Raw genomic sequence first — 11,786 nt, 5'->3', positions numbered from 1 at the left:
TCCTCCTCACTTTCAAACTATATGTTGAGGGTCATCAACAATACAACACTCAGAAGCGAACTAGAAGTCATCAGTCACTATTAAAAGCTCTCAGCCTGAACTTGCAAATCCAGATTTTTGTTTTGTATATTCCTTCCTTTGAGCATCATGACTGGAACAGCAGTGGTTCTGTTGAGCCTGGTCCTCATCCTCTCTGTGGGTAAGTCTCATCATCTGTCATTTTAAAAGAGCTCTTTTGTTGTTTTAATAATTGAGGTTTACCATTTGCAATTAACAACAGCATTGAGATTAATCCAACAGAAGCATTTTTTTCCAGACGCAGAGGATAAATCAGGACTCTACCGCAGAGTAAGTCCATTTATGCATTAGAAGATAAACTGTGATGCATAACAGGCCTTTTCTGTAAATTGCGTGTGTTTTTAATCCGACAGCCTGCATGTGGAGGACTGAGTGTCAACCAAGCATGTCCTCTCAACTATTCGCCTGTGTGCGGTAATGATGGCATCACATACGTCAATGAATGCACCCTGTGTGTGCAGAGAATGTGAGTCCGTTCATTTGCTCCTGTTAGTGTAGGATAACAGCATTACAGTATGATTCTTGCCTGTAATTACTCATATTGTTAAGGGCTGTTAGTCAGCAATTATTGATGTTGGATAACTGAAAGGGTGTTTGTTTTTTAGGCACACAAATGCAGACATTTTGATTGTGAAAGACGGACGCTGCTGAGGTGGAGGACCTTGTTATATCATCACTTTTCATATCTATGTTTGTTTAAGAGTGTTGTTTGCTATGCTCATCCAGAACAGTTTTGCACTTATCAGTATACCTATACAGTAGATGTGTGAAAACCTACTGCATGTTAAAAATCATAAATACTAGTACTGATATGAATAATATGTGTCAGTTTATCACATTTAAGTGACTTTGAGTGAACAGTGCAGTGTGTTTGATTTTCTATTTACTTTTACATCAATATGGTCCTGTCTTTCTTTCCCAGATAACAGGGAACATTCTCAGAACTTTGGCTAACATTCTGGCAAGGTTCTCTCAAAGTTATGAACAAATGTTCTTCCAGTAACGTTAATAGAATGTATAATCAAAGTTATCTGGTCTTAAATAAGATTGTCAAAACATTAGCACAAAAGTGCTATTATTCATTATTCATGGAACGTTTTTTCCGCCTGGAAAATGTAAGTCTAATGCTTTTTAGACATTCCACCTGAGAGAACATTCAAAAGTAATGTTCCCATAATACCTGCAACATTTTTAAATAGAGGAAACATTCCCTTCATGTTTTCTCTAACGTTCACTAACCAAGAAAAAAAGTTTTTAAAACATTTAAAAATCTGGACGTTTTGAAGGTTCTGAGAACATTCAGAAATAACGTTTGCATAACTTAATGTGAACATTTGCAAAACATCTTAGAACACATTTTTGTTAGCTGGGTTAATATATTTCAGCTCTTCAATTAAGTTTCTTCTTTTTTTAGGAACTGCTCTGAGTGCAATGTTTCAAGAGTGAAATTTTGAGTTACAGCTTATTTTTCTAAATATGTAAAAATAAAAATCTAACAAAAATGGAAATGTGATATGACAAACTGTGTTATACCGTTTATACCTTGATTTTAATTTTTTTCTAATAAAATAAACATATTTACCCAAACAATTGTAAGGTTGACCAGCTTCATTTATGTCTTGCTTTTCTTTGCAGCATACTTATTTATTATACTGAAAAAGAAACAAAAAGGTTCTGCACACTGGACGCTGCACATTCTTGCACATGATTTTTTAACTCTCATTCAAAACTACCAACAAAATATCTCGTTCCATTCAAAATAGCATGTACAGTAATGTTATTTTAATTTTGTATCAGATGCAAGTCTTTAGGCTTTTGAATCTTAGCAGCCTGATATTTTGTAGGTAATATGGCGGAACACAATTTTCAGAACTGTATTTTGAGGGACTGTTTAAGGTGACGTACAAATACAAAGACCGCTCACTCACATGTGAGTTTTGACACAACATACTTCCGGTTAACAAATAAATATTGTGTAAACAATACAACTTTACATATTTAAGAATAAAACGTTTTTTAAGATTTAAGATTAATACCAATAATCTATCGTTCGAAGCTCTTTCTGAGACATGAATATTAAAAATGCGCTTGCTGGATGTCAGCTAACTAGTTACGCTTTACAAATATTAAGATCTAACAACATTATTTAAGTTAAACTAATTCATTAACTCGTAACTCTGATATCCTTATGCTGAGACTGTTGTCGGTGAACTTTGGAGGGCTTATAAAGCACAAGACACTCTTAAGTCTTAAATTTAGCACATCATCAGTCATGGCCAAAAGCAAATTCGAATACGTGAGAAACTTTGAGCTTGACGACAAATGTTTGAGAAACTGCTATATTGTGGTTCGGCTAGATGGACGCAACTTCCACAAGTAAGTGATTCTGTAATGCTTGCAATAGGTACAGTTACGACATGCTGTTGCAGTACAGGTACTAACACTGTCTTATAGTTTCGTGGTTTACAGTATTGCATACATTTTAAGTTCTAAATACATAGCGTTGTGCTTTAAAGGGATATTTTTTCTGAACATTTTGCTATTAGTTTAATACCATAATACCATATAGTTAAATTGTTTAATTGATGTATAGTGCTATTTAATATATGTATACATTAAGCCTTTTGATATGCAAAGAACATTTGTTTATATCTGCGTTGGTTCAGGCTCAAAATATGAAATGTGCAAGAGTTTAATGGGTATGAAACTGAATGTCTAATAAATGTTAAACATTAAACTAACTGTACGGCTGTGTTTTACGGAGGGTAGAACAGGCGTGATGACTGAAGGCATTTCCAACATGATCCCCTTGATTGCAGGTTTTCTGATCAGCATAACTTCATTAAACCCAATGATGACAGAGCTCTGGGCTTGATGAGCCGCAGTGCCCGTTCGGTCATGGAGGATCTGGAGGACATCACTATAGCCTATGGACAGAGTGACGAGTTTAGCTTTGTGTTCAAAAGATCAACCACCTGGTTCAAAAGAAGGGCAAGGTATAATTCTATGCTGACACAGTGCCGTAGATAAACTTGCAAACTGTGCAATGCATGTCAAAACCTTCTTGATGTCAAAATCCACAATGGTTGTCTAGGATAATGCAGTCTAGGACAGGGGTTTTCAATATTATAGATGCCACGAACACCCATATATGATCATTCTTATGCGAAGGACCCCATTCCAAAATTTAAAAGGCAGCTATACATCTTTTTATGTATAAAGACTCAGTTTATAATGTGAAAAAGAAAATATTATAATTGTGTGAAATACACTGCCCGGCCCCAAAAAAAAAGTAAGTCGCCGTTTACTATTGCTGTGATTATTATATTTCTAGCATGTTGTATGTTTGGCAACAGTTCCTCTAACACTAATTGATGGAGTGTGTAGCTTTTTATTTCTTTAACAACCATGTAGGAAGACACATCATGGCCATATTCTAGAATGACAATGTCAAGATTCATCAGGCTCAAACTGTGAAAGAATGGTTGGGAGGGATCATGAAGAATCATTTTAACACATGAATTGGCTCCTCTGATTACAGACCTTAAATTCATTGAAAGTCTTTTGGATGTGCTGGAGGAGATTTTACAGAGTGCTGGACTCTTGCATTATCAATACAAGATCCTGACCAAAAACTGATGCACCTCTTGATGGAAATAGCATCACAACATTTATTTCCATCAAGAGGAAGCTACACACTCCATCAATTAGGGTTAGAAATAACTTTTACCAAACATATAACATGCTAGAAGCATGCTAATAATAACTGCAATAATGATCCAATCATATACTAATGAGTATTTGCCTATTTAAATAATCAGTGTATTTAGTTTAAGTTTTTCTATTCACTATAGTACTGAACAGTGTATTTTTTTTTATTTAAAAAAAATGTATTTAAACTATAATTCATTTAATCTAATATTTTTTATTCATTTATTTATATCAAATTTCTATTTTAATCTTTTTTTTTCTTATTTATTTCCATTGACCCCCTAACACTCCCTTGTGGCACCCTTGACCCTGAAATTCACTCATCAAATGTTTTCTTTTCTCTCTACAGTAAACTGATGACCCATGTGACATCCCAGTTTTCATCTAGCTTTGTTTTCTATTGGAAGGAGTATTTCGGGGAGCAGCCGCTGCTGTACCCGCCCAGCTTTGATGGCAGGGTGGTGCTGTACCCTACCAACCGTAACCTTAAAGACTATCTAAGCTGGAGACAGGCAGACTGTAAGTTTACGTATTTTGTTGCAGGTTTGGGTTGACTGTAACATGTACAAAACATTATAATAGGGTGAACTAGATAGATCTTGGCAATTATTTGCACTTTTGACTTCTGCAGTTTACTGTGATTTTCACCCCAAAACTACAACAGACAATAAATAAAAATTTCATGACAACCTTATGAGAATATGGTAATAATAACATGCTTGCTTGCTTGTGATGGGGCATTATAGGGATAGTTCACCCAAAACTGAAAATTCTGTCATCATTTACTCACCCTGAAGTTTCTTTGTTTTGTTGAAAACAAATGAAGATATTTTGAAGAATGTTGGTAACTAAACATCTGCTGGTCCCCATTGACTTCTATAGTATGGAAAAATATATACTATAGAAGTCAATGGGAACCAGAAACTGTTTGGTTACTATCAATCTTCAAAATATCTTCTTTTGTGTTCAACAACAGAACGAAACTCATACAGGTTTAGAACAACAGTGATTAATGATGATAGAATTTGCATTTTTGGGTGAACTATCCCTTTAAAAAGTACACATGTGCTATTTGTTATTGTCATACTATTGTACCTGTATATTTTTTACTTTAATGCATAGAATATCGATTTTAGAAAATGTAGCTAGACAAGGATTTGGAATTGTTTCACAATTTAAAAAAAAAATTTTTTACATGTTGTATTTTCTCAGGTCACATTAACAATTTATACAACACTACATTTTGGACGCTGGTGCAGAAAGGAGGATTGACCACAACACAGGCTGAAGAGAGACTCAATGTATTCTCAAATATTTATGTTCTCAGTTTTTTTCCACATTAGTTATCATATAGATTTGAAGGATGCTTGTTGTCACTAAAGTACAAGGAATGTTTCCACTCAAAACAAAATACACATGGCAGTATTTAAATCTGACTAGGTCTAGTCACAATCTCTTTTAGGAATATTAACTAGTAAGCACTTTTGCCCAGATACATAATATTGCAATTTTTAATACTAATATAATACATAAATGTTTAATTGTGCCTTATTGGATTAAATTTTTTTTTCATATAAGTTTAATTAAACTTGCCTAATTCTAGTACAATTATTTTGTATATTTAAGTTCTATAGCTGTAGTGTAATTTACTTAAAGAAACTAAAAAGATGCATAATTTTCCCCACACACAGGGAACACAAGCAGCGGATAAGAACGAGATATTGTTTTCTGAGTTCAGTATCAATTACAATAATGAATCCTCATTTCACAAAAAAGGCACAACTTTAATATGGGAAAAGGTAAGAGGCAGCTGGATTTTTTTTTTTTTAAATTCTCTCATCTCTTTAATGAAATATATAACTCCGTTTTCTTTCTCAAACTCTTTCCTTCAGGTGACTGAAACTGCAACTAAACAGATCAAGCAGCCAGATGAAGGAGAGTCAGAAGTTACTGTAACACGGACCAGAAAGAAGGTTACAAGTCATTCCTGTGATATCATTGGAGATCAGTTCTGGGAAGAACATGCAGACATTCTGGAAAGTGACCAGTGTTGATCACTTTTAAAAAACCCAGACCAAAAATGCGAGTTTATTTTTCCTTTTGGTGTTTAATAAAAAAACAAAACTTTCAATGTTTTATATTTATTGTCTTTTTTGGAGGAAAAAAATGTGACCGAAAGGTGATGTTGCCATGTTATTTTCTCCCTAAGGTTCCTAGTAGAGGTAAGGAGGGATCTTATTCTCTCCTGCAGGGATGAGTATCTGTTTTTACCTCACCCCCTCTGTGTGCTGATGACCTTAAAAGTCTGTTTTCTCCAGATTTCAGTCTCTTTATGAATTCTGTACGATAGAATCAACATGGGTACATTTAATCAAGTGCACATGAAATCAGTACTTCGAAGGGATGTTTCACCCAAAAAATTAAGATCCTGTCATCACTTACTCACCCTCAGGTTTTATCCAAATCTGAATGAATTTCTTTCTTCTGCTCAACACAAAAGAAGATATTTTGAAGAATATAGGTACCTGAACAGCTGCTGGACCCCATTTACTTCCATAGTATGGAAAAAAATAAGTTAATGTAAGTCACATTGGAAGTCAATGTGTTTGGTTTGGTTTGGTTACCAACATTCTTCAAAATGCAGAAAGAAATGCAGGTTTGGAACAACCTGAGGATGAGTAAATGATGACAGAATTTTCGTATTTGGGTGAACTATCCTAGGTTCAATACAAATGAAGCTCAATCCACAGCACTTGTGGCATAATGCCTCATCAATTCATAATGTTGATCACAAAGAGCCAAAATCTAGGTTACTCTTACAAAGGAAGTGAGCGGGGCCAGTTTTTGGAGAATTTAAAAGCAGAAATGCGAAGCTTTATAAAACAAAAAGTATTTGCATTAAATCTGTTAAAACTTGTGCATTAGAATTCTAAAAATGTAAAACTTAATCTAAAAATCATTGCTTTTACAGTCTTTTCAGGGTTATAGTGTTATGATGTTACATTGTCATGTTGACAAAAGTTCAAAAATTGAATATAAATTGACATGGAAAAGCTTAGTATGCAATTTTTATTCACATTAACTTTTTACACATTTATGTCTTGGCATACCTTTGAAACAGTATTTTAATGTTTTCAAACTGGCCCCATTAATATCCATTGTAAGTGCCTTACTGTAACCCAGATTGAAACAAAAAATAATAAAATAAAGAGGAGCAAGTGGAAATTATTTTTTATGATAATCAATATTATGCCACAAATGCTGGCGAATAAGCTGTACTGAGATCAAGATATCCCTTTAACAACTATGAATATCAAAGTTTCGACACGTCTCCACATCCCAGAGGATGGTGTGTGTGCTGGTCTTTCCTGATGTTGGATACAATTATGTGAAGTGACAATTAATGTTGGCTGATTGTGAAACCATATCTTTCCTCTGCACTACTCTCTGTGCTACTTCTTTTAGAGCCAAGGTGTATATTATTACACACAATGTTGTGTGTAGTGTGTAATATGGTATCCCTGACCTCGTTTCCATGCTTAAATTATAACAGTGGATGTACTCAATCACTGTAACAACTGTAAATGCCTTCAAAGCCTGATGATATTTTTTCTACCACTATTTTAGCCAAGGTCAGTATTATTGCATGCAAGATTTTGTGCTTGAATTATTTATGCTGAATTTCTGTTTAACATGACTTCTACTATTTCTGGCAATTTATTTTTTATTTATTTTTAAACATATTTCTAATTAATTGATCATAATATGGATGGATGGATGGATGGATGCATGGATGGATAGATAGATGGATAGATAGATAGATAGATAGATAGATAGATAGATAGATAGATAGATAGATAGATAGATAGATAGATAGATAGATAGATAGATAGATAGATAGATAGATAGATAGATGTTTTTATGAATGATGGAGGCAGGCTGAAGGGGAGGTGCTTGTATCAGGGTGATAGAGGGCTGTGAAGATGCGCTCCTCTCACTGCCTCTGTCGGACTCTACAGTCACACATACCGGTGCTGTTCATCATGAATGTTATTCATAATCGATAATAATTCCTTGTGCACGGCTCGTTTATTTTTTGCATTTTTTATATTTACATTTAATTTAATTTATGATGCTTCAGGGCGTGTATTTGAACCGCTGCATGGTCGCAGGCACAGTGCAGTTCCGTTTGTTTTTATTGTTATGTATTTTTTGTTTACATCTCTCTTTAAGATGCACTGCACATGGCGACGACATACAGACGGGTGAGTCTTATTGTATTATAGTCACAATAAAATAATACCTTGGATTCTGAACAGTGTAATTGAAGATGCTGCGTTTGAACTCGTTCTCTGGAAATTGTGTCAGATTGATTATTTATTGATCACGTGATTGATTTATTGTACTATTAGATGAACGTTGGCATGGAGACTCATATCGCATCCATGACAACCCGCAGCACTTTATCACTTATCCAGAGTGGATCAGCCCAGTCAGACACAAAAGATCTCATGTGGCCACTAAGGTAATGTCGAATGCAAATGTAGTTTTGAGAATAGTAGTAGGCTATTGCACCAATGTAGGTTAATTGTGCTTATATTTTCAAACTTCACATTTGCAAACTTAATTAATTTGTCATCAAATGGCGTGTTCATATTGGGGAACAATAAACCTATAATACCATTTTGCTTTTCTAATCCAATAAAGTAATATTCCAGTGAAAAGTTGAACTGAATTTTTTTTTAAGTCTTTGCCATATTGCCCAGCACTGCTGCATGAACTCATAGCTTTTTGTAAAATCCAGTGATAATGTTATCAAGAATGATTTGAGAATGATTGAAAAAGAATCTTGTTTTTAAATGAGAGCCAGAATTTTGGACCCCACTATATGTATAATACTTAATATAAACCACTTGCCTCATTCATAATCTTTTTAACTAAGTATCTATCACTAATTTTGCATAATGGAAATTATTGGGTAATTCTAGATAACCTGATTGATTTCCCTTCCCAGCATCCGTCTTTGGCAGAGGTCAAGATAACTGCGGGAGGAGAAGATCTGATTCTACAACTCCAAAGAAATGAGTGAGTTTGTGCTTGTAGGCCTATAAATAACCATCTCCATTCAGTTTCATCCCCTGCTGTCCAGCTTTACTCCACTGTAGCCATATATTGCTTACCAACTGGAGTTGTCGTGATATGAAATGCTGTTTATAGCGCTGCACCAAAAATACACATCTATGTGGTTTCCCTTTTCATTTTGGCACACGCATATGTACATCTGTTGATGGAGAGCGTTTGCACCGCACGAGCATTAAACCATATGGGAATGACATTTGATACTCCTGCTCCAGGACACAGGAAGCTGAGCGTGTCACATGGTTTAGTTTCTGCCCCTGGAGTGCATTGCCATTAGGGGATAAGTGCACATGATAACAGGTTGACAACCGAATAAACCAGATTGATTATTTCTGAGCTGTATCATTGGCATTAAGTGGCTAGTGACAGGACTTTAAAAGACATGCTGCTTTGCTGTTCTGTGGCAAGGATTGTGTTAGATGCCTCAGGAAAAGCCAGGCTGCAACCAGCACTATCCACTCCTGGAGCCGGTTACACCAGCTGTGTGCTCTTAAAAATAAATGGGTTTTCGCAGTCATGCCATAGAAGAACCTTTTGGTGAACTGGTCTTAAAAGAAGACCATGTATTTCCTAGAGTGTAGAGCATTTTAATAATTTAAAGAGCCACCAATGCCAATAAAGAACCGTTATTTTCGGCATTTTGGATTATTGAGTGGTTAACATAGTATGAACAAAGAGAACAAATGGTGCAACTCAAAAAAGTACAGAGTTATTTACAAACTAGCTAGTTACTAAACCTCTAGTGTGGACTTTACAATCCAATTTAAAGGATTAGTTCAACCAAAAATGAAAATTATCCCAATATTTACTCACCCTCAAGCCATCCAAGGTGTATATGACTTTCTTCTTTCAGCCAAACACAATCTGAGTAATATGACAAAATATGGGAGTGGGAGTGAACAATAACTGAGATATAAATATGGATATTTTTCTTACGAAAACCCATCGCTTTGCTTCAGAAGGCCTTTATTAACTTATTGGAGCCATATGGGTTACTTTTATGATCGATGGATGCGCTTTTTTGGGCTTCAGATCCAGGATATTTTTTACTATTACTCCGATTGTGTTTGGATGAAAGATGAAAGTCTTATATACCTAGGATGGCTTGAGGTTGAGTAAATTATGGGATAATTGACATTTTTGGGTGAACTTACCCTCTAAGAACTTACGAATGGCTGGTGCAACCCTACCCTGGTCTAAGTGGTGTCACATTAATGAAGGTCTTATCTGGAAATCAGGGCAGATGGAATAGCCATAGGCTACCAACTGAAGATCCATCCTGAGCACTACTCCATGGTGACAGAGATAACTCTAGGGAACGACACCCTGCTGGTCATTTTTCACAGATGCAACCTATGATCTAGCCTTTGGTGTGATGAAAATAATCAGCACCGTTTCTCAAGCATTGTGTCAGTTTGTTTTTGGGAAATGTGTGGTTTATAATTCACAAGAATTTTGTCATTTTCACAAAATAATATTGAGCAACATCCTAATTTGGAGAGACACTTTGTTACTGGATTTCAATCTGATGTAATTTCAAACTAACAGAAGTCATGGTGACTGACCAATAGCAGTGTTTTGAAGAGTAGCATCGATAGTTAATGGCCATACAAAGTAATATTTGATCAGTTCTGTTGTGTGGGTATTTCCGAAGTGAGGTACTTCGGAAATATAGAATTAACTGTAAATTCAGCATTTGCAATGCAAGCAAATTTTAAGAAAAAGTTTAAGCCACAACTTTAAGCCACAAGCAGCCACAACTCTTAAAAATAGTGGTGACACTGGTGACACTGCCGAGACACTGGGACCACAAAAAGAGAACTTATTTGCTCAAATACTGAATATACCCTTAAAAATAAACTGTTCTTGCAGTGATGCCATAGAATAACCATTTTTACATGGTTCCCCAAAGAAGCACTTTTTCTCATGAGTGAAGAACATTTTTTATAATTTAAAAAATAATTTTCCACTATAAAGAACCTTATTGGCATTGATGGTTCCATGAAGAACCTTTACATCCATGGAAACTTTACACTGCACAAAAGGTTTTTATAAAACATTTTTAAGGGTATATTCAGAATTTGAGTAAGTAAGTTTTCTTTTTGTGGTGCAGTGTCTCGGCAGCACTATTTTGTATGTCAGGGGTTAGAGCATGATTTTCTTTCATGTGCACTGTTTATCAATTAAGGCTGTTGTAAAATGAATGCAGGGTCAGCTATACCTCCCTCATCCCTGCATTCATGTCTGAGCAATGAATATTAATACAAGCTGGTTTTAATTTTCTCCTGTGGATAATTTCAATATTTGTGAGACAAGATAAAAGCAAGGAAAATTGTTCCAAAGATATCCATCTCAGTTCAAAGGCTCGGGTTAATACTAATTGAGGTCAAATGTAGTCATTAATTATTTTTCTGTCTTTCTTGTGTTATTTATTTCTCCCTCTCTTTACACGTGTAACCTCCGTCTACATCCCATGGGTCACCCAGTGGGAAAAACAATCCATGCTAATTAGGTTTCTTGACATGATTTTGACTACAGGAAAATTTGGCCAGAAATTTCTGCTTGCCTCACATCAAACTGCCACTGTGCAGTCATTTAATAATCTTTTACATGTTGCAGTGATGAATCTGAACAGTTAAAGCCAGTGATTGATTTTTTTTATGATTATGTGCATTTACTCATCATCATATCTGTATTTTACAAATAACACGTTAAATACAGAAGCACTGCAAAGACAGCATTTTTTAACTTGCATAAAGACCAGAATGTCATAGAAAGACCAATAACACCCCAGAAACCCAAAATAGCCAGTGTTAAATATTATTTACTATTATAGTATGTATTAATATGTTGAATTT

At 35.1% G+C, this 11,786-nt stretch overlaps 3 protein-coding genes across 3 annotated transcripts in view; all 3 read left to right on the top strand.

The window, feature by feature from the left end:
• LOC143757078 (putative pancreatic secretory proteinase inhibitor) lies at positions 1–1,586 on the top strand. Its single transcript, XM_077248067.1, has 4 exons — positions 1–199; positions 317–348; positions 432–544; positions 684–1,586. The coding sequence occupies exons 1-4, from the start codon at positions 148–150 to the stop codon at positions 727–729; spliced, it is 243 nt and encodes an 80-aa protein (XP_077104182.1). The 5' UTR covers positions 1–147; the 3' UTR covers positions 730–1,586.
• A 410-nt stretch (positions 1,587–1,996) lies between these two features.
• thg1l (tRNA-histidine guanylyltransferase 1-like) lies at positions 1,997–5,920 on the top strand. Its single transcript, XM_077247505.1, has 6 exons — positions 1,997–2,454; positions 2,898–3,074; positions 4,139–4,308; positions 5,002–5,090; positions 5,481–5,588; positions 5,682–5,920. The coding sequence occupies exons 1-6, from the start codon at positions 2,267–2,269 to the stop codon at positions 5,841–5,843; spliced, it is 894 nt and encodes a 297-aa protein (XP_077103620.1). The 5' UTR covers positions 1,997–2,266; the 3' UTR covers positions 5,844–5,920.
• A 1,810-nt stretch (positions 5,921–7,730) lies between these two features.
• adam19b (ADAM metallopeptidase domain 19b) overlaps positions 7,731–11,786 on the top strand; it is a 32,900-nt gene continuing 28,844 nt past the window's right edge. Inside the window, exons 1-3 of the mRNA XM_077247504.1 lie at positions 7,731–8,054; positions 8,202–8,314; positions 8,804–8,874. Of these exons, the coding sequence (XP_077103619.1) occupies positions 7,919–8,054; positions 8,202–8,314; positions 8,804–8,874 (320 nt within the window). The 5' untranslated portion in view covers positions 7,731–7,918. The remainder of the gene's footprint in view (positions 8,055–8,201; positions 8,315–8,803; positions 8,875–11,786) is intronic.

The sequence above is a fragment of the Siphateles boraxobius genome, unplaced genomic scaffold, assembly GCF_051911475.1.
Source record: "Siphateles boraxobius isolate OS27281-9 unplaced genomic scaffold, OSU_SipBor_1 3, whole genome shotgun sequence".
NCBI lineage: Eukaryota > Metazoa > Chordata > Actinopteri > Cypriniformes > Leuciscidae > Siphateles > Siphateles boraxobius.
Note: the sequence above shows the minus strand (reverse complement) of the source record. Positions and strands in the feature narration are given on the sequence as shown.